The following is a 23,401-nucleotide window of genomic DNA, read 5'->3' as shown; positions in this document are numbered from 1 at the left end:
AAAAAGATGTTTTACTTTATGTTATTTTGAAATAGATTTATCAATATATAATATAATTGCAATGGACTATCAGATACTAATTAATAATATTCGAAGTTTTATTTATCTCCATATGCATTTCTTTTTTCAATAAAGTATACAAAGCCATTCTTAGAAATTTACGCACTAAGAATACGCACCTTTAATTACTGTGCACAAAGTGAAAGGATCGCCGGAATATCCAGGTTGACACAAACAAACTGGTATGTGATTCTGTACTCGACAATCAGCATTCTGGCCGCAAGAGCCAACGCAAGGATCACGACATTTTTCCGAGATACAAGCTTGATCCGACGGGCAATCTGTATTGACTACGCACTCTGCGCGGCAGTTGGGTGGTATTCCTATATAATTTTTCAAGCAAGTGCACGCGGCTTGATCATTAACGACTTTGCACTCCGCGTAGAGTCCACATGGGCTGGGGAAACAAGGATCCATCGGCGGTAGCGGCACAACTAAAAGATTAAATACGTATATGATAGTAATGATATAATAAATGATAGCAGTCTATCGACAGATTGGTAACAGATTTGATCAGATGTGTCAGTAGACTAACATCAACTGCATTGGCAAGATCTGCTTTCGACAGACTTGTACAATACATAAGTCTGACATTACATAATTTTTTAATATAATTTTACATACGTAAACAAATAAGCAAAATAAGTTTAAGTTAATTAAATATATCAATTACCGGGTTCAGGGAAACATCTGGAGAAGGGGTCGCCCGTCTTTCCTTGCGGACAACTGCAGAGCGGATTGTGATTGATAATACGGCAATTGGCTTCGATTCCACACGTGCCAGGGCACGGGTCAGTACATTTGTATTTGTAGCATGCTCTATTTTGCGGACATTCCGAATTGACGACACATTCCGGTTTACAATTCGGCGGAACACCCACGAAAGACTCTTGGCACGTGCACACGGCTTGGTTGTTTATGGCACGGCACAAGCTGTTCGGTCCACAGGGTGAAGGCGAGCACGGATCTCTAACGGTAGGTTCGGTATCCACTTCCGGTTGAAGGGTGCAAATCGTAAATGGATCTCCAATGTATCCGGGTTCGCAAGTACACGTAGGAATGTGGTTGATCACTGAACACTGCGCTCGGACGCCGCATACTCCTGGGCAGGGATCCTTGCATTTATTTCGAACGCATGCCTTGTTTGTAGGACAATCCGCGCTGAGGACGCACTCCGGTTGACAGCCCTCGTAAGGATTTCCTTGATAGTCATCGATGCATATGCAAGCGCCAGCATTGTCCCGTTGTTGACAGATCGCATTGGCACCGCACGGTGAAGGTTCGCACGGATTCATTGGTTCTTCTGCAGAAAAAAATTGCCTGATATTTAATGGTTCAAGATTAATTAGCTCAAAAAAACGTTATGTTCTAAGTGAAATAAGCAGAAGTACAAAAATAATCACGTACAAAAATAATTTAAAGAGAAATGTTGGTACTCTTTGCTGATATAATTAATGAAATAAACGTCAGGATAAATGAACGAACGTACCTTCTAATACGCATTGCACGAACGGATTGCCCGCATAGCCGATCTGACACGAACAAGTCACTGCGTGATTCACTACTTTGCATTCAGCGTTATCCCCGCAGGATCCCGGGCATGGATCTTTACATTTCATGTTTATGCAAGATTTTTCCGTCGGGCAATCGGGATTGATCAAACACTCTGGCCGACATGACGGTGGAGTGCCGATGTAGGTAGGTAGACACGAACATGATGGTTGTCCATTTGCATTCTGACAAAGTGCGTTTGGTCCACATGGCGAAGGAATGCAAGGATCGCCCTGATCCTTAGGTTCCGATGGTACTAAAATATTGATACGACACATAAAATATTGTATTTATTCGCGCTTTATTCGAAGCTATTGCAAATATCTCTTGCATCTATTATAATTTTCAAAATTGGTGAAATCGATCATCATTAACGTGCAATTCTTGAACATGAAATTATATATCATACCATTTTATTGATATCATAAAATTATTTCATTTATAATCATATAATAGTTTTTCTCACTTGGAATATCATAACAACTTCTGAACGGATCTCCAGTCTGTCCAGGAAGACAACTGCATATCGGCGAATGGTTGATTACTTCGCATCTCGCGTTCAAACCGCAGGAACCTAGACAGGGGTCTGTGCACTTTTTATTTACGCAGGCTCGCGTTGGCGGACATTCAGAGCTAACGACACACTCTGGTCTGCAGGATGGCGGAGAACCAAGATAGCCTCGGAGACAAGAGCACACAGCGTGATCCTCGATGTTGCGACATTGACTGTTCGGTCCGCAAGGCGAGGGCGAGCACGGATCTTTTCGAGAATCCGGCACTGAAATACATGCGAGACAAATTTTAATTTTGTATTAACATAAACTGACATAGAAATCTAGGAAAAATATGTAAAATATATAATTACATCTGTGGCGATATAATTATAATAGCAATATGTTAATTGAAGCGAATGAAAAAACTATATTTCTTTGCATACCTCTAGGTTGAACACGACAGCTGACGAACGGATCACCAACGTATCCGGATGGACAGGAACAGACGGGAATGTGATTCACCACGTCGCATCGCGCGTTTTGGCCACATATTCCGGGACAAGGATCCTTGCATTTGTTCTTCAAACAAGTTTTATCGCGGGCACATTCTGAATTAAGGATACATTCGGGACGACAGGCCTCATAAGGATTACCGATATATTCGGGCAAGCATCTGCATTCACCATTATCGCATATGGCGTTCGGACCACATGGTGATAGAGCGCAAGGGTCCGTGGTTGGTGGTTCTGTAACTATACAGATAAAACAATGTTAAAGATAAATTATTAAATCAGATTGTTTCGATTTTCTTTGTAATTAATTTCTCGCAGAACAGCTCATATTAATAATGCGTTGCTCGATGCTTCGCTTACCTGGCGGAATAATGCTGCATTGCGTAAATGGATCTCCGGTGAATCCTTCCATACACGTGCAAACTGGGAGATGATTTAATACGTGACATTGAGCGTTTACTCCGCATGAGCCTGGGCACGGGTCCGTACACCTCTGATTGACACATGCGAAGTGACTCTTACATTCGGAGCTTAAAATGCATTCCGGTCGACATTGTGGCGGTACACCAATGTAATTTGGCAGGCAGGAACAAGCGGGATTGCCGGATATTATTTGACACAAAGAATTCGGACCACAAGGTGATGGGGTGCAAGATGGTGGCCGCTCAGTTGCCGGAAATTCGGTAGTAACTGAAAAATAGTTATTATATATTATTTATGTCTAATTGTAAAAGAAATGTACGTAGAGAAAGAATTTATAATGTCAATATACACATCTCTTTTCGCAAATTACTAAATATGTGGAACACAATATGCAAAAATGTAATATTGAATACTCAAATGACGTAAATATTAAGTGATACAATTTTATCTAAACCAAATTTTCTATGATATTCATGTTAATGCTGATACGAGGAGACAAAAATATGTATATATAATGCTTACTATGTGGCGAGCAGAAAGTGAAAGGATCTCCTGTGAAACCGGCAGGACAAGTGCAAATCGGATTGTGGTTTTTGGTAATACATTGCGCCCTCAATCCACAAGTATTCGGGCAAGGATCTGCACATTTCTTATTTACACACGCCAGATGAGGTGGACACTCGGCATTAACGATACATTCTGGTCTGCACGACGGTGGTATGCCCCTATACTCTGGTAAACAGGTGCATACAGCTTGACCGTTAACGACTCGGCATTTACTGTTGGGCCCACAAGGTGATGGAGAGCACGGTTCCAATGTTTCTGAAGAAAATAACATTACATTTTTAATAGAATTTTTAGTTTTATATAATAATTATTTTAAAAAGATATTTATCTAAAGAGCAGTTTTTCAATAGCTATCATTATAGCAGTTTATTTGCATTAATAATAACGTATTCATATTGACAATATTAAATTAATACAATTAATACACATTTATTTTTACAATTAATACAATTAATATAGTTAAAACAATACTAATAACATTATTAACATTGTTTTCACTTTATTAATGCAACTAATAATATTTATTTTTTATTAAATCAATCTACCATTAATATTTCACCACCAAAAACAACTTACTTATCATCTCCTCAATTTCACAAGCAAAATATGGATCTCCAGTATATCTCGGTGGACACAGACAGACAGGAACGTGCGCTTGTACGTTACAGATAGACAACGTTCCACACGTATTTGGACATGGATCTATGCATTTGAAACCAACACACGCCAGCTGCGGCGCGCAGTCATTGTTCGTTTCGCATTCCCTGTGGCATCCCTTGATGATATCGTACGGATCGCCTATTAGGTCAGGCGGACAACCGCAGGCGCCAGCTCCGTTTCTTTCGCGACATTGCGCATTGGGACCGCAAGGATTTGGCGAGCATGGATTTGACACAGTTCTGTCTGTCGCTACAAAAACATACGAAACAAAAATTTGTAATATTTACACAGAGCACAGTGTGTTTTCAAATATCATCTTCGACAATCTAATTCAATGGATATTCGAATTTTCTACTCACCTGGCGGAGATGCCAGGACGCAGCGCACAGTAGGATCGCCCTCGTATCCTTCCGGACAGGTGCAAATCGGAACGTGATTCTGCACTGTGCACCTGGCGATTTCACCGCAAGCACCAGGACAGGGATTCTTGCATCTCTGATTGATGCACGCTGCGCTATTCAAACATTCCGAGTTGTCGGTGCACTCCGGCCTGCAGTTCGGTGGACGGCCAATGTAGTTCTGCAAGCAGGAACATGCCGGATGCGAGCCTATAACTCTGCACTGCGAGTTCGGTCCACATGGATTCGGCAGGCAAGGGTCTCCTTCCCCTTTTGGCAACGGCGACGTGGTGCTAATTCTGGTGCAATGCACGAAAGGATCGCCGGAGTAGCCGCTAGCGCAGCTGCAGATGGGATTATGGTTCACCGTAAGGCAATTCGTGTTTTGTCCGCAAGAACCTGGACACGGATCCGCGCACTTGTTATTAATGCATGCCCTGTTCTGCGGACACTCAGAACTGACAATGCAACCCGGTCGGCAGGTCGGTGGAACTCCGGAGAATCCCGGTTGACAGAGGCACACCGCGTGTCCGTCGTGTGTTCGACAGTTGCTGTTGGGTCCGCACGGCGATGGATCGCAAGGATTGAGCGGCACGGGCAACGGCGTCACAACATCGATGATGGTACAACCGTTCACCGGATCGCCAGTATAACCAGGTAGGCAGGAGCACATCGGGGCATGATTGACCACACGGCAAGTAGCGTCTTGGCCGCAAGTGCCGGGGCACGGATTGACACATTTGTTGTTCAGGCAGGCCTTGCTGCGATCGCAGTCGGCGTTAGTCACGCATTCGGGTCTGCAAGCGATGTACGGATCACCGAAGTACTGCGGTAGGCACGTGCAGGATCCAACGCCGTTTCGTTCGTTGCACACTGCGTTGGCGCCGCACGGCGACGGATTGCACGGTGTGCGTGGTTGCTCCGTCGTAATAGGCACTGAAAACAATTAATTAATATATAATTAGGTAATAACTATTAGGAAATAAATAGCTAATAAGAATAACCATATATTTTTTAACACTTTAACACTTCGCAAGCTCTTTGCAAAGAAACACATACCTTCTACGATGGGTATACATTCCGTGAACGGATCGCCCGTGTAGCCCTCGTTACAGATGCAGACAGGATTGTGTTTTACGACATTGCAATACGTATTCACGCCGCAAGAGCCTGGGCACGGATCCACGCACTGTTCGTTTTGACATGCCAAATTTCCGGGACATCCTTCGTTTATGACACACTCCGGTCGGCAATTTGGTGCGCGGCCAACGTAATTCGGTAAACATGAGCACGCCGGAAAACCGTCAATCACCCGACATTGGGAATTCGGTCCGCATGGCGAAGGGACGCAAGGATTGCCGCTTGGTCTCGGTATTGGTGTTACTTCTATAATTACGCATTAATACATTAGGGCAGTGTATGTGTTTGGTACATAAACTACCGCGTAAACGTATTCAATTCTTATTTGTATTGATTTGTAATTCAAGTGACTCAAATAATGAGAGAACATTTGAAAGTGTATATAAAATTGAAGATAAAAGTTTCAAGACGATGTAATTAAAAGAATTTTGAAACTTACCTTCCTTAACGCAACCGAAGAACGAATCTCCGCTATAGCCAATCGCACAGATGCATACTGGATTATGATTGATCACCCGGCAGTCTGCATTTACACCGCACGTGCCTAGACATGGATCCTTGCACCTCTGGTTGATACACGCTGTGTTCGCGCTACAATCCGTGCTGACTACGCATTCCGGTCGGCACGACGGTGGGCTGCCAATGTAATTAGGTTGACAGGAGCAAACTGCGTGATTATCAATAACGCGGCAGTTGCTGTACGGTCCACAGGGAGATGGTTGGCACGTATCACCTGGTACTGAAGGCGCTATGAGAAATAGATCACGTTATAAATCGTTTAAGCTCCTTCTGATTTTATAGCTATGTCAGAAAGGTCAGAAAAATATCACCGACGTACTTATCGGTATGTGGCAAGACGTAAGTGGGTCTCCGGTGTAACCGGAGAGGCAACTACAGGATGGCTGATGATTATAGACTTGACATTGCGCGTTAATTCCGCACGCTCCCACGCACGGGTCTTTGCATTTGTTATTAATGCAAGCCTTCGTGTGAGCGCAATCCGAATTCTGAACACATTCCGGTCTGCAGCCCTCGTAGGGATCACCAGTGTAATCGGGCAGACAAGTGCAAGATCCCGCGCCATTACGCTCTTTACATACGGCGTTTGTACCACACGGTGAAGGATCGCACGGCAATTGTGCTGGGAAGACAGCTATAGGGCAAAAATCCGGTGTGTTTATCCGGAATATGCAATAATATGTCAACTTATCACGACCGTGATGTTGACAACCTATTTTGTTGTGCGTGCTATTCTTTATTATTCACTCTGTGCTTGTGCTCTAACGTTTAACGTATATATGAAAGTCGTAAAATTGGCCGAAAAGTAAGATTTGCATGCGGAAGGAACGTTTTCGCCTCCTTTCGATAGTCGTTAAACGGCTGTTTTTCCCGTATGTTTAGGCTTCGTTTTATGGCTGTTTGTTTATTGTCGAGGGAAAAGGGTAGTTTTCGGCCAATTTCGGAAGTGTTCTGAAACGATCTATAGTGATGTTTTATTGAAATGTCTTTTTATTTGAAAATGGCATGCACAACAAAATTGGGTGTTTTCCTCGCCTCGATAGTAAGAATCCGCGGTGACCATCCAGGAGCCTTAAGATTATATTGTTAAAATCTTACCTTTAGCGCAGCCTGAGAAAGGATCTCCTTCATAGCCTTCGTAACAATGACATATAGGTCGATGATTCAGCACCGTACAATTCGTGTTAAAACCGCATGATCCCACGCATGGATCCAAGCATTTCTTTTGAATACAAGCTAAGGAGCTAATGCAGTCCTGATCGATCACACACTCTGGCCTACAATTCGGCGGTGCCCCGAACATCCCACTAATACACGTGCATATCGGATGATCCTCTTGGACGCGACAATCAGCGTTAGGTCCGCAAGGCGATGGCAAACAAGGATTCGTTGTTGGCGGTAAAGGTTCTAAAAAGTTGGATTAAATAATATTATTTACCACTTTATATTATATATTCGAAAAACAATATATAATATTAATTATTATATATCTTTTCGAAAAATCTTCTCACCTTAGCTTGGCAATGAGTACATTACTTATTTAATTTCCGAAAAATTAAATTTTAATGAGTACCTTCAATTTTATTACATTTCTCATTGCGACATAAATCTTCTCGTTAGAGAGCTTTGCGTCGGAAAATTAACTGTCTAACTAGTTTTAATTACTATCTTACTTCCTACGTCATTAGCAATACTTTCTCATAATTAGAACAAACTCGAAAGGTACATTCTTTGTTTAACAGGGATCCCCTTTTAACTGAAGTGCGCTAACATAATGTATTACCTTCCTTAGCACAATGAGTGAATGGATCACCGACGTATTGACGAGGACAACTGCAGATCGGGTTGTGATTGATGACCTGGCAATCAGCGTTCAAACCACACAATTCTGGGCAAGGATCATTACACTTTTGATTAATGCAAGCCAGATGAGCCGGACATTCCGTGCTGACGAGACACTCCGGACGGCAATGCGGCGGAGTGCCTTGATAACCCGGGCTACATGAGCAAACTGCACGATCGTTCATTACACGGCAGATACTGTGTGGACCGCATGGTGATGGCATGCACGGATTCTGATCTGGCACTACTACAAAAAATAAAACCAAATTAGACTTTTCGTTACATTAATATTGCTATTACAGTTAATTTAAATCTATCATTCAACTATATATTATCACATATATAGGGATTTTAAATTATAATAAAATATTTTATAAAAAAAGCAGACACATAAAAATTTTGAAAAATTATACAAACTGACAATTTATTACGTTAGACATTTTAAATTTAAGAAAAAATGTTCTATCTAAATTAGTGCAGTATTGTGTATAACAAATGAAACAAATCATATAAAAAGTAATAAACTAAAATATGTCCACATACGAGGTCTCTCTACTTTGCAGGCTCTGAACGGATCTCCGGTATATCCTGGCAAGCAAGAACACATCGGAAGATGATCGACGACTTCGCAATGCGCATTAGCGCCGCACACGCCTGGACATGGGTCTCTGCAATGTTGATTGAAACAAGCCAAATGACTTTCGCAATCCCGATTAATGATGCATTCGGCCTCGCAACCATCTATATAGGGATTGCCGATAAATGGCGGTATACATGTGCATTTGGCTATGCCATCGATCGTCGTGCAAATAGCGTTTTTGCCACAGGGTGATAATAGACAAGGATCATATGGTTCCGCTGGTCGTGCTGCAATAATAGTAAAACGTTTTATTGTTGAGTATTTAAAATTGTTTAAAATGCTTTATTATAGTTATGTTATTTAAGATATTAATTGTAAAGACCGCAAAAACCTTTTGAACTTAATATTATATATACATTAAAAATTTATAAACAAGATAATACAAATAATAAAACATTAAAATTTTTTTTAAATTAAAATAGCTCAATAAAGTTTTTAGGAATTTATACACACAGACTAAATAATTGGTTTAGTTAAAAAATTATAATTACAAAATGTAATTTTTGATAATTTTAATATTTGGAAATAAACTTTTTTCATTTTGTACTATTCAATTATTGGCAATAATTACCTCCACAACTCTTGTATGGGTTTCCAATCATGAGATCTGGACAGTAACAAGGCGGTACCCTCGTGCTATTGCATCTCGCCCCAAAACCGCAAGGATTAAATTCGCACTGGTCAGCTTTTGGCACGCATCCTCTAATAGTGTTCGGGCTTTCGATGTAGCCAGGTAGACAGGTACATTTCGCGAAGCCATTGTCCAACACGGAACAGCGAGTATTGGGACCGCAAGGAGAAGGATCGCAGGAGGTAGTAGGAAGTGTACAGGGGAAATGCGGCGGATCACCCTCGTATCCTGGCAAACAGAAGCACCTCACTTGTCCATTCACCACCCGGCATCCTGAGTTGGCGCCGCAGGGATTACCTTCGCACTGGTCACCTTCGGGAACTGGATACATTACAAGAATAAATAATTTGTTATAATTATAAAAGATATAAAAAAATTTTATATATATATATATATATATATATATATATATATATATATATATATATATAAATTTAAATATAGACGGTCGTCACAATTATATTTCATAAAAAATGTATACGTACTGCACTGTTCGAATGGACTTCCGGTTAGACCTTTTGGACAGAAACAGACAGGATTCCCATTGTCATTTTCGCATAAAGCGTTCAAACCGCACGGATTTGGAACGCAAGGATCGACAGTCGATACTATCTCTTGACAGCCAATGTGAGGATTTCCTTGATAACCTGGAAGGCACGTACACTGCGCTTGGTGATTACTGGAGACGCACTTTGCATTATCTCCGCAATCAAATTCGACGCAAGGATTAATGCACTGCCTGTTGAGTCGATCGCAATATTTGTGCGGAGGACAGTCTTCGTTGTATTGGCAAATATTCTTCGTTTCTTCCACTGAAATCATAGGATATGTTAATTTACATTTTTATATACATTTATTAATAATTTGCATTAGATTTTCGTATCAAGTGTTCTAAATATTTAAGAAAATATTATCGATTTATATCGTGTAATTTTATTGCCCGCTATTTCAAGTAGTAATATTGATTTCACATCTCATTGTGAAACTTACGTAAATCGCAATAGGAGAATCCATTTCCGTGATAGCCTTCTTCACAACTGCAGTCCGCTCCGTGGTTCGTATTAATACAAATAGCGTGTTCCGCACAAGGATTTCGAACTAGGCACGGTTCCTGGCAAGTGTGCCCAATGCACGCTTCTGTCAGGGGGCAATCCCTGTCGCTAGTGCAACCCGCTAGAGAAAGAGTGGGAAAGCCCATGTAACCCCAGGAAGTGTGCACAAGTATAAGAGTTGAGATAAAGGGAGTTTTTTTTTTTGCATAGCAATGTGATTCTCTTGATCTTTATGTGCGAAAAAGTATGCGAATTATGAATCGAGAGAAAAACATTCTCCGATACAAGAGAGACGTATTCAGAAAGAATATGACGAATATCTCAAGGAGATCATTCTTCGTGATCATGCACGACAGTTATAACGAGAATGAACATTTTGTGCTTTGTGAAGAAGGTCTTACATATAATTTGCGAAATATGTACGTGAGATATATGTACAGTACATACATATTTACAAATCTCTCGACGGCTATAAAAGAAGACTGAAAATAAAATCAAATGAAACCAAGCACACTGCTGGCGGTAATACGAACCTTTGATGCAAGTGTTTGTCGATGAGTCGCACAGCATACCAGGTGGGCAGTAAGGACATTCCGCCTCATTAGTCTCCACTGAAAGAATCGTATAAAATAAGTATTTTTTTATAGCGGATATGCAAAATGCTGCTCAATTTAATTACAAACGTACCTTTGACGCAGACCGGCCTATGATATTGAACATGGCAAGCTTCGACGAAGTCGCACGGATTACCCAAAGCACAAGGATTCACGCACTGATGATTTACGCAGGCCAATTGGATGGGACAGTCGTTGTGCGTTGTACATTTCACGTCTAACGAAACAAATGTACATTAGATGCAGGAATTAATAAACGACGAAAACGTCATGAAATGTTAATGTACATGTCCCAACAAAAAATCTATTTGACCTCAGTTTTAACTGCCATCTTGATATGTTCTATCAAAAACGGCAGCTATGAAACAATGCACATTTACTTAGATTTATCACATGGGTGTTGTCAGTGCAATACATAAACATGAATACACAAAGACAATGTACTTTTTCCTTTAAGACATAGTGATATTTGTGTTACATGTGTCAAGTAAATATAGCAGCTAAAAAAAAACATTGACACGTCTACTTTGAGCAAAATTATCTTTCATAGACGTTCTAATTTTTTCACAACTTATAATAATTCTAATTTTATTTTATATTTGTAAACGACAATATAACATTACTGTATATAAATAAATAAATTCGTGTAAAAGATAATTTTCTCTGAATGCAGACGACTGAAATTGCAGTTCATTATACATATGTTAGATACAAAAAAGCTGTAAGAGAGAAAATCGTGCATAAGCGTTAATGTACATCATGCGTAGAGCGCTAATGCAGCAGTCCTTTGTCTGCATTTGGGAAAGCAGTGTCTGACTGCCTATTGACAATTTTCGATTCGATCATGGGACAGATAGGTGTTCGATTTATAGGCCGCCCTTATGGTATCGATCGCATTCTCATTCATGAATTTACACCGATGAGAGCCATTTCGTGAAATGACTGATTCGGCAAGCAGTGTCTACAAATCTCCAGAATTGGTTGCTTCCAATTTTTATCTGGATACGATAATATGGTCTCACTGGAGAAAGTTTGTAGAGAACATCGGTGACAGTAAACATAAAATGACACCACAATTACGGAACTCCCAACAAGAGAAATCTTTACCTGGGAGTACGCTACAATTAGACGTACTCTGCTCGGTACTTGAGTCTAAGCACACAGGCCGATGATTCGCAACGTCGCATAAGACATTCTCTGGACATGGATTGTCAGTTTTACATGGATTCCGACAAAAACCATCGATGCAAGTTTCACATTCTGTACAATCTGTATGTAAGGTACAAAACATTTCTGTTTTATTCTGAGTGATTTCAGGCGTCGTATAATATTCTGTGGTCAAATATTGCTCTGTGGATTTTTTGGATGTAGCAAGTTGCTCTGTGGTAGAATATTCCTCTGTGGAGTATTCGGTTGTACTATATTGTGTCGCTTGCGTAGATGTAATAAACTGTTCAGATGGATATTCAAATGTGCTGTATTGTTCTGTAGTAGAGATCTGTTTTGTTGTAGATTGTTCAAATGTGGTGGGTTGTTCGGTCTTGAATCCTGTAGTGGAATACTCTTCTGTGGTCGAGATCCGTTCTGTAGACTCTTGTTTCGAGGTAGTATATTGTTCTGTAGGTTGCTGTGATGTTCTAAACTGTTCTGTGGTAGAATATTCTTCTGTAGAATATTCAGGCGTGCTATATTGCTTCGTAGTGGAGATCTGTTCAGTAGATTGTGCAAACGTAGTATATGGTTCTGTTTGTTGTGACGTCTTAAGGTGTTCTGTGGTGGAATGTTCCTCTGTAGTATGTTCCGATGTGCTATAATGTTCGGTACTAGAAATCTCTCCTGTAAATTTTTCAGTTGTAGTGTACTGTTTCAAAGTAGTATATTGTTCTGTCGAGTATTCCTCCGTGGTAAATTGAGATGTGATGTGCTCGGTAATAGAAGATTGTTCTGTTGCAGAAATATCAGTGCCTTTGTGAGAATTGTCGACATCAATCATATTTGTCGTAAATATAGGAGACTCAGATGTAATGATAGAAAATGGAGGAGTATCTTTCATATATGGCTCAGTTGTATCAACTGAACCAGTTTTGGCAGTGCTCCATTCTTGTGTAATTTCTTTGGCAGTATCACGTTCAATATTTATTGTAGATGTTTCGGTATGTTCCAAGATATCTGGAGATGACGTCGTATGATCTGTTTGCGTAAAAAATGTCGTAGTAGTCATTGCGTTAGTGGTACTTTCCATATGTGTTTCAGTGATTTCCTTTAACGGTTTTACTGTTAATTCTGTGATAGAATATTGTGTAGTAGTAGTAAAAGGTGTAGTTGTTGCTACTGTGAAAGTTTCTTCATCACTTACATTAGGAACTTCTGTGGTAGGAACTGCAGTTATATTCTCAGGAACTTCAATAAGGCTACTTGCTTCCGTTGTCTTAGAAATCGTTGTTGTTTCAGTACTTTGATCAGAAACCAGTAATCTCAGTATAACTAAATGTAACTGGAGAAGTGGCAGTGACATTTTGAAGGACAATTATTCCAGTTATTTCGGTTGTAGTGTCAAATTCACTCTTTGTTGTCCCAATTGTCGAAGAAGGCATACTTTCTGTAACAGTCTCTTCTGTACTATACATAGTTGAAATAGTGGTTTGTTCGATTTCGGAAGTAACAGTACTTGCTGTTGCTGTATATTCTGTTGAAGTAGATTCAACTTCAAAATCAGTACTTTCAGGCGTTGGAGTGGTAAAAGGACTAGATGTTATATTCTCTAAAGTATCAACGTTTGTCGTTGAAATTAAAGTACCATTTAAAATATTAATTTCGGTTGTACTTAATATCGAAGATACGGTTGTCGTACGTTCCGGAGACTCAGTAGCAATTTCCGTCGGTGCAATAGTCGTGTTTGATTCATTTGTCGTTTCAGTAGTAATATTTTCCAATAAATTTCCGGTAACGTCAGTTAAAGCAACCGTGCTTTCCTCCGTGTATATAACGGTTAACATCTCCGTAGTAGAAATGGGTAGTGTGAATGGCGGAATGCTAGTACTCGCTGATGTTTGTAACGTAGGGTGGACTGTTTCAAAAGTGTGATCTAAATCTATAGAATGCAACGTCGTTGCACCACCAGATGAACAACGTTTGTCGTTAGGATCGCAACCACAAATAGGCCTGTGTGCTTCAACCCGACACTGAACTGCCAGTTGACACCCGTTGATGCAGGGATCAACGCAAGAGCTTTCGACGCATGCTTCTGCGTCGCTGCAATCATCATCGGACTCGCAAACTGGCTTGGGCATTGGATGAAGAACTGCTGCGGATACAATATAACGTAAACATAGTATCTGATAAAGTGGCAAAACTGCTAATTGGGGAGCGACTCTGATTAGACTAGGCTACAGATAAGTTTATAGTTTATTTCAATTACTACAAATTAAGAGTTAGCATGCTCGCATATAATAGATAAGCTGATTGTAAGAAACATTATTAGGTCTTTACAGAGACAGATGTAACGGAAGAATCCTTCAGTAGTGAGGAGATCGACAGAATAGAGTGGAAGTTTAGGGTATGGGAAATTTGTATCTGTAACTTGGAATCTGAAATATGCGTCCAGACAACAGAACAAAGAAATCTGTACATCTAACTATAACTTTACAAAATCGATTTTATAAATTAAAAAAAAAAAAAAAAAGAATTAAAATCAAGTTGGTGAAGAGTAATCAAGTTTTGCGCATATTCTGCTGTCTGTACGATCGGAAACCTGAAAAGTAGCAATTGTATGTCTCGTGTAAGGCCAGGCAATGTAAAGATGTGATAACGGCTATGAGAAATGACAAGACTCAGATAGTGTTCTGAGAAATTGTGTTTACCTTTCATGCATCCGTATTTAGTATCTGGCACAAAGCCGGGGGGACAGAACTTGCAGATAGGCTTGTGCTCCTCCACGTAACAGGGGGCATCAGCCGGACAGGTGGAGTTTCTGCATGGGTCCACGCAGCGATAGTTACGGCACGCCAAGTCTGGAGAGCAGCCACTGTCTCGCAGGCAAATGGAGAGGGAGGGATTGCAGTTTTTGGTGCAAATGCACACGGGACGGTGGTCCAGGACATCGCAGGTTTTATCAGCCGGACACGGTCTTTTGCTTCGCACGTTACAGGGATTTTGACATTTCCCATTGACGCACGCGGCGTTCGAGGGACAATCGAAGTCTCTCGAGCAGGTAAGTGTGTCAGGGGCGCAGGTCAATTCCCCGATTTCGTTGACTACGAAGCCGTATTTGCAAACGCACATAGGTTTGTGATTCCGCACCTGACACCTCTTGTTGACCTCGCAGGTATACCGAGGACTCAAACACGGGTCGCGGCACTCGCCTGTCTGCGAGTGGCAGGAGAGACTCTCCGGACAGTCGTAATCGGAGGAACAACCGATGCTCGGCGTAGGTTTGGGATTGAGCGTGTCGCATTTGGAATCTGGATGGCAGGCCGTGTGGGGCATGCCGATATAGCACTGCGGGCACGAGCAACGCGGCTTGTGCAGAACCACTCTGCACAGAGCATTGATCCCACAGGCACCGCGTAGCGCGCACGGGTCCAGACATTGTAGATTTATGCAGGCTTTTTCATTGGGGCACTCTAAGTCGCTGGTGCATTCGCGCTCTATTGTCACGATAGTGGTGTTCAAGTCGGTGTAGAGTCGGTGGGTCGTGGGTGGTGGGACAGGAAAAAAAAAGAAAAAAGCATTTATAAGAACTGTGAAAAGAAACTTTCTCACAAATAACATAAACCACATGCTTTGTATTTATGATGAAAGTAGGGTAGGCTCTGTGAAGAGGTATAGAGTAACGACTTTACACTTTTTCAAAACATCAGACATCTTCTCAGAGAAATTACAACGGCAAGCAGCGATATTTACAACACAAGCCCCCACAGATTTCAGAATAGGAGGAAATAACAACCCGTGAATATCAGCAAATATCAAGCATGGGTATATGAGAATGTCCCTTTCGCAGTTCCCAATCTGTATTAATCCTAAAATAGAGATATATATGGTGTCGACTGTAAATGTGTACCTCCTTGTATTCAAGTGGCACTATTAGGCAAATGAGTGTCTTTTTGTTTATTCAATTATATCCTCAAGACAGATTGGATACTGAAATAAACATTCTACATATGAAGTTATGTGTGAGATATGTGTGAAACGTGTGTTCTCTCATCTCAAATATATGTACAGTATGTCCTATATTGTATAATATGTACAGGTAATGTTGTATTCTTTACTTATGGGTAAAATATGTATATATATCCTATGTCGTGGCGACATACTGCTCCAATCACATCTGTCTCTCGATGTTAACGTTTTCACTCGATTAATACGTCTATGTATTACTCAAGTCCTACTAAACGATACATGGTTATTCTACGGACCATGTTCCTGTGATTGTCAGTATTACTCGCTAGTCACAAATGCTGTACATATAATTAATCAACCGGTTAAACTCGGTTAAAAAGTTAGTAGGCTGTATTTTCCTACCTGTCGTGCACTCGATATCTGGCGAACCGCTTGTACCTGGTGGACACCGACAGACGAATATAGCTCCATCCCTAATGCACTCGGCGTTCTTTCCGCATCCATTTGTTCGACAGTCTCCTAAATCTCTATCTGAACTACCTGTATCAACAAATCATTAATGACAATACCAACCAAAGGAATAAATAACGAATATTTGTTGTCTCGATTGCCACGATATTAAGATCGATATTTTTAAGATATCGAGTAGTCATATTTTGTTATATACTTTTTTTTTAATTTTTATTTATTCGTTTCAATAATGATATACGTAGAAAAATTTCTTCAATTTACTTTGTAGGCAGCTAATATTGTTATTTTTTCTATTAACGTATGCTTTAAATCCAGTAAAAAAGTAATACGTACATGCGTGCATTGGATCGCCCGATGGATTATTCGGTGGGCAATAACACTGCGGCTGATTCTTGTAAATTCGACAGGCTGCATTGATGCCGCAACGAGTGTCCTTGCAAAGATCACCATCGCAAAGGCACACCTGATGCGGGTCGCCGTGACATCCCGGATCGCACGTGCATTCGAAACCATTCAGAGTTTCTCGGCATTTAGCGTTAACGCCGCAAGGTCTTCGCAGACATTCGTCACCGCCTGAGAATGATTAAAGAATGCATTAAAAAACGCGCGTGTTAAAAAATTATTATTTTATTCACAAGTATAATTTTTGTAACAAATATAATGGACTTGCCTTTTTTGCAATTGATCTTCGGATTGCCAAAATGTCCCGGCGGGCAAGAGCACTGTGCTTTCCGGTTGATCACGCGGCACTGCGCATTGAAGCCACAGACGCCGTGCTGCAAACATGGATTTGTGCAAACCCCGTATTCGCTGCAATGTTTGTTCAACTCGCAATCGTCGTCATGATGGCACTCCAGCTGGTAGCATTCTTGACTCGGCTCACCCTGGTAGCCCTCTGGACATAAGCACACCGCACGATGACTCGAGACGCGGCAGAGTGCATTTATTCCGCACGGCGATCCATGGGCGGAACATGGATTCTCGCACTGGCCATTTGTGCACGACAATGATGACGGGCAGTCAGAGTGGGTGCGACAGCCGACGAGGCACAAACCTCCATCACATACGTAGCCCTGAATTTAGTAAAACGTGTAATTTTAAGATTAAAAACTTCACGATGTCAACATTAGTTAAAAAAAGACGATACTGTCTCAAATTTTTTGAATTTATCTTAAACTTTACCTTTGGACATGCGTTGTTGATATCGCACTTGATGCGACACTTGCCACTATGACAGACCTCGCCGCAAGAACAATCGTTCTGATGGTGGCAGCTAGTGGTGCAGAAACCGATTTCGTCGCACTCGCACGAGCCGTCGCAGGGAATCATGGTCTTGGCGCAATTGATTAATGCGTTACCGTAATAATTTGCGGGACAACTACATTGAGCCACGTGATTGACTACGCGACAGCCAGCGCATTCTCCGCACGCCTTGCCACCGTCGCATGGACCTGAAAATCACAATGCAGTTACATTACTTTGCTCGACCGAGATAGACATACTTGAAATTTAACGTATGCAATATCTCATACGTGAAACTTACTTCTGCATTGATTGTTGATACAAGATTCGTCGCCCGAACACGTGTTATCACTGCGGCACCCAATGTCACACATGCGATTGCGGCATATTTGATTCGCGACGCAATGGTCATCGCTGTTGCATATCGCTTTACAAATGCCGCCGTCACACCGTTCGTCGCTCAAGCAATTCGCATCGCTGAAAAGATATAATTATTTTGCATCGAAACACAATGATAATTTTATGCAGTTAGTTTAGTCACGTATTCTCACCTTCTGCACGTGGAATAGCACGATCTGCCGTAACACGTTTGTCCCGGTAAACATTCGAGTTCAGATGAGCAGGGGAGGAATGTCTGCTTGCATCCAATACGAGCATCTCCCACCAAAGGTGATGGACACGTGCATATTTTTTGGTGATTGACGGTTGTACACTTGGCGTTTACACCGCAGGCACCGGTCAACGAGCACGGATCTGCAAGCAAAGAATAATTGGATATAATAATAAAGATTAATAATAGAAAACATTATATTTACCAAGAAAAATAAGATGCAGACAAGCAAAAGTAAATTCAACATGACAGAATTACTAACAATAAAGATATAAAAAATACCGATAGGACCCACCTAAACACTGGTTGTTTATACACGCGTAACTATCCTGGCATTCAATGTCCGCCCGGCAACCGGAAACGCACACCAGCCCCTCGCAAATCTCACCACTTCTGCAATCCTCGTCTCGTCTGCAAAGTGACTTGCAAATGCCGGAGCTGTCGCATCTCTCGTTGCTCAAACAATTCGCGTTGGACGAGCAGACGGGTGTGCAAACGCCAGCTATGCAAGCCGTGCCCACGGCGCAGTCCCGATTGGCCTGACAGACCGAACCCGGCGTTCTCAGACACGCGACCTTGGCCGTCGGATTTGGTATAAAACCGGTAGAGCACGAACACGTGGCACGCTGGTTGAAGACAGTGCACTTGGCGTTCGGTCCGCACGGCGTAGCCTCGCACGGGTTCACGCACTTGTTCCCTAAGCAAGCCTCATTCGCGTTGCAATCCTCGTCGGCACGACAACCGAACGAGCACATGTTGTTCAAACAAATATGACCCAGGAAGCAGTCGTTGTCCAGCCGGCAAGTCAGCAAGCAATTGCCGCGAATGCACTTCTCATTCAATGCGCAATCGTTGTCGACGGTGCAAATCGGCAAGCAAACGTTCTCACGACAGGTGTTACCTCCGATGCAGTCCCCGCTTCCGAGACAAGACACTGGCACTGCAAATAATGAGCATTTTTTAGAATTTGCAATAAGATATTAATCAGAAGATGTTCAAATGTTGTGAAATCATTCGTATACTTACGTCTAACACATTCTACTTCGGAGTTGCCGGTGAAGCCTGGTGGACAGCTACACTGTTTAATGTGACTTCTGACTTTGCATTCGGCGTTTATGCCGCAAGCTCCTCTTACATCGCATGGATCTAAGCATTGCCCGTTCAAGCAAACGTCGGACAAGTTGCATTCCTCCTCCGATTGACAAGATGCTGAAATAATATTACTTACATTATTCAATATAACAATAGAAGAATTGCTTTTCACGTAGACACTCTGGTTGAAGCCATACGGAAACGTTGATTAAAATAAAATTCAATAATTATTTACTCACGTCGACAAATGCCTTCGTAACAATAAGTATTGACCGAACAGTCGGCTTGTGACGAGCAGACCACTGGTCTCGGACGACATCCCACACTCAGATTATTAGGATCGCCTTCGTAATCGGCACGACACTGACAGCTCGCGGCATGATTGCTCGCGACACAGTCTGCGTTTGGACCACACCGGATACGTGCGCAAGTATCTGAAATAAGAAAATTAAATATAGTAAATATATAATAAGAAATATATAAACTTTTTTAAATCCCACATGGGCAAGCATATTAGATATATTATATTTAAAAAATAATAAAATTTAAAAAAATTTAAGAAGCAAAATAATGCTCCAAAATTAATTGGCAAGTTTAATACACGTACCGAAACATTTTGGTACGTTGTTGATGTTAACACATTTGGCAGTTAGCGGACAATCCGTATCCTGCAGGCATTCTACTGGCGGTTGACAACCGCTATTATAAGGATCTCCGACCGTGCCGGGTTGACAATGACACTTGAAATGCCCTCGTGTGTTTTCGCACAATGCGCCCGGTGCGCAGGGTGCGTTCGCGCAGTAATCTATCAGCTTGCAAGCACGCGTGGGTTCTCCCGTGTATCCGGGTTGGCAGGTGCAAACCTACGCCACAAAATACATTATCGTAAAGATCGCTGCCAAAAAAAAACTTTTAGTACAAAGCAACGAAATGATTACTTGGACATGGTTCTCCGTTGTGCAAATGGCGTTCACGCCGCAAGGATTGTGCGCGAGACAAGCGATTCTACATCTGTGATAATCGCAGATCTTTTCCTGTGTACAGTCATCGTTGACCTCACATTCGATAGGTTGACAGCCAATCTTGTCATCTTTAGCGTTTCCGAAGAAGCCATGGTTACAAGAACACGTCGCAGCGTGATTATCAGCTTTGCATTCGGCGTTACGGCCGCAGAGTATCACGTCGCAAGCTCTGCGACACTCCGCCTTGATTGACACAGAGATATGAAAAAAAAGGAAACGTTATATATTCACAATTCGTTATATGTCACTCTGATACAATCGATAAAAAGATATCGTTATTTACAATTTAAAATTTGGTACCTAATAAAACATAAAATTACCTGTCCAATATTATTCTTAATGCATTTTTCGTCGTACGAGCAGTCGTTGTCTGACGTACAACGTAATTCTTGAACACATATGTTATTATGGCAGTATTGATATTCCGGACAGCTAGAATTACTTCTGCAGGTGGGCTGACAAAGACCATTGATACAGAGTTGGTCGCCGATGCAATCTCTTGTACTTCCACAGAGTGCTGCAAGTTGTAATAATTACATTGTATATAAAAATTGTAGATTTATAAATTATATTATTTACAATTAATTTTTCTACTTTTGTAATTATCCGATATTAACTTACCTGTGCATATTCCTCCGTTGCACACTGAACCGGTTGCACATTGTGAATCACTCTTGCAATATTGAAGCGGAGTGCACCCAAGATTCGGATCACCTGTGCCACCCGGTTGACAGGTGCATACCGCGCTGTGATTGAGCGACGAACAGTCAGCACCATGTCCGCAAACGTTCGAAAGAGAGCAAGGATCGACGCACTTGTGATCGAAGCACGCATCTGATGGACTGCAGTCGCTGTGATAATTGCACTCCAGATGAATACATTCCGTCTAGAACAAATAGAAAAAATAAATAAAAATCAAACAAAATAAAATAAAAAATCAATTAGCTATAGAAATACTCAAAAAAGATCAAAATATCGTTATCAATTATAATGGATTATAGTGTGCAAATTATTATAATAATGTCAAACACTTTAGAGAATTTAAGACTCAAATTTAATACTCACTGCCGCATTTCCCGTAGTTTGTCCGGGACACCTACAGATCGGAACGTGATCACGTGCGAGACATTCTGCATTTCTACCGCAAATTCCCGGTGCGTCACACGGATTAGTACATCTGTTGTCGATGCAGGCGGCTGAATTTGGACAATCTGAATCTGTGAAGCAATCACCGGGTTGCTTGCAACCAGTTTTGAATGGATCTCCTACTAAACCATGTGGGCAAACACAGGCAAATGATCCTTCCGCGTTTTGACATCTACACAATTTTTAAATGTTTTATTAAAAAAAAAACTTATGAATTGTAAGCTTATACATAATCAGCTGTAATTATAAATTTCACTCACATAGCTGAGGGATGACAAGGATTTTGCAAACATTCATTAACATCAGCACAGATATCGCCGACGAGGACGAAGCCAGGATAACATTTACATACGCTGACATGATCGACGGCTGCGCAATTACCATATCCGCAGTTTACTTGATTGCAAGGACCTGATAAAACAAGTAAAAACAGATTTATAAGATCGTATAATCGTTTTTTTTTTTTTTTTTTTTTTTTTTTTACTAAAACATTAAAGTATCAAACGCAAACGCGATATATCAATGTAAGCGTATAACTTACTGCTGCATTTGTTGGTCTCCTGGTTGCAATATTTATCCGTTGGGCAGTCGCTGTTAGAAAGACACTCTACTTTGAAGCACCCTGAGGCATCGCCGATGTAACCAGGTTGGCATTGGCAACCAGCTGCGTGATCCAGAACAGTGCAAATAGTATTTAAGCCGCAGTCAATTAAAGAGCACGGATCCGAACAGTTGCGTTGAACGCAGGCCTGCGTATCAAAACAGTCCCTGTGCGTGGTGCACTGATGCGGCAGCACGCAACCTGATCCTAGAGGATCGCCCGCGGTACCTGAAGGACACGTGCAACGGTAAGATCCATGGAGATTAATGCACTCGGCACTCGGATGACACGGTTGATCTTCGCACTCGTTGATATCCAAGCAATGTTCAGGACCGGCAATAAATCCGTGGCTACATCTGAAAAAATAAATTAAATGTCACAAATCTCTCGAGATAAGTTATGTTACAGACATTCAAAAAGTAGAGACGCAATATACGAATAATTCGATAAAGTAATGTCTGGATTAAAAAGGCAATACCTGCACTTGCTGTTAATGCACACTTCGTCGCGTTTGCAGCCAACATCCGAAGTGCAGCCTGCCTCGCACCCGCCATCAATACACAATTCGCCGGGCAAACAATTACTATCGCCGTAACATATCTTCACGCAAATACCGTTCTTGCAACGCTCGCCCTGCGCGCAATTGTTCTGTTCCGAGCACTGGCATTGGCATAATCCCGAGACGCACAGATGCTGGCTGGGACAATCTTGCGAAATTTGACACACGTTTGGCACTCGGACACAGCCTTGCTCCGGGGTAGGATTACCGTGAAAACCGAGAGGACACGTGCACGCGACCGCATGATTCGAGCAACTGCAGATCGCGTTTGGTCCACACACGTCTTTTCTACTGCAAGGATCTAAAAACACGAATTTATTCCTTCACTCCAAGAACTATGGCGTCGCATACATTATGCTATCTTGTGATATTTCCAAAAAATGTTCATGATTCTTATCTGTTTTGATTCAATGACAATTGAACAACGTTTTGAAAAC

At 41.5% G+C, this 23,401-nt stretch overlaps 1 protein-coding gene and 1 long non-coding RNA gene across 2 annotated transcripts in view; one reads left to right on the top strand and one right to left on the bottom strand.

Moving 5' to 3' along the window:
- Positions 1-1,199, top strand: part of LOC139809455 (uncharacterized) — an 88,180-nt gene extending 86,981 nt beyond the window's left edge. Inside the window, exon 4 of the long non-coding RNA XR_011731103.1 lies at positions 743-1,199. This is a non-coding gene — a long non-coding RNA (uncharacterized lncRNA). The remainder of the gene's footprint in view (positions 1-742) is intronic.
- The window catches only part of Dpy (fibrillin-like protein dumpy), a 102,950-nt gene that overhangs the window by 38,711 nt on the left and 40,838 nt on the right, over positions 1-23,401 (bottom strand). The window contains 40 exon segments of the mRNA XM_071772356.1: positions 180-494; positions 734-1,363; positions 1,550-1,867; positions 2,078-2,389; positions 2,549-2,857; positions 2,978-3,307; positions 3,563-3,862; positions 4,184-4,516; positions 4,627-5,601; positions 5,725-6,051; positions 6,245-6,553; positions 6,644-6,958; positions 7,423-7,731; positions 8,108-8,413; positions 8,710-9,033; positions 9,378-9,758; positions 9,923-10,249; positions 10,428-10,610; positions 11,023-11,100; positions 11,177-11,320; positions 12,211-13,571; positions 13,573-14,407; positions 14,964-15,749; positions 16,624-16,761; positions 17,026-17,265; positions 17,363-17,765; positions 17,875-18,143; positions 18,236-18,411; positions 18,486-18,687; positions 18,840-19,484; positions 19,571-19,753; positions 19,876-20,070; positions 20,244-20,499; positions 20,575-20,841; positions 20,979-21,175; positions 21,280-21,544; positions 21,724-21,976; positions 22,065-22,215; positions 22,346-22,761; positions 22,884-23,265. Coding sequence (XP_071628457.1) covers positions 180-494; positions 734-1,363; positions 1,550-1,867; positions 2,078-2,389; positions 2,549-2,857; positions 2,978-3,307; positions 3,563-3,862; positions 4,184-4,516; positions 4,627-5,601; positions 5,725-6,051; positions 6,245-6,553; positions 6,644-6,958; positions 7,423-7,731; positions 8,108-8,413; positions 8,710-9,033; positions 9,378-9,758; positions 9,923-10,249; positions 10,428-10,610; positions 11,023-11,100; positions 11,177-11,320; positions 12,211-13,571; positions 13,573-14,407; positions 14,964-15,749; positions 16,624-16,761; positions 17,026-17,265; positions 17,363-17,765; positions 17,875-18,143; positions 18,236-18,411; positions 18,486-18,687; positions 18,840-19,484; positions 19,571-19,753; positions 19,876-20,070; positions 20,244-20,499; positions 20,575-20,841; positions 20,979-21,175; positions 21,280-21,544; positions 21,724-21,976; positions 22,065-22,215; positions 22,346-22,761; positions 22,884-23,265 — 14,445 coding nt within the window.

This window comes from Temnothorax longispinosus, chromosome 3 (assembly GCF_030848805.1).
Source record: "Temnothorax longispinosus isolate EJ_2023e chromosome 3, Tlon_JGU_v1, whole genome shotgun sequence".
NCBI classification, from domain to species: domain Eukaryota; kingdom Metazoa; phylum Arthropoda; class Insecta; order Hymenoptera; family Formicidae; genus Temnothorax; species Temnothorax longispinosus.
The sequence above is the reverse complement of the archived record's forward strand: the minus strand, read 5'-3'. Positions and strand labels throughout refer to the sequence as shown.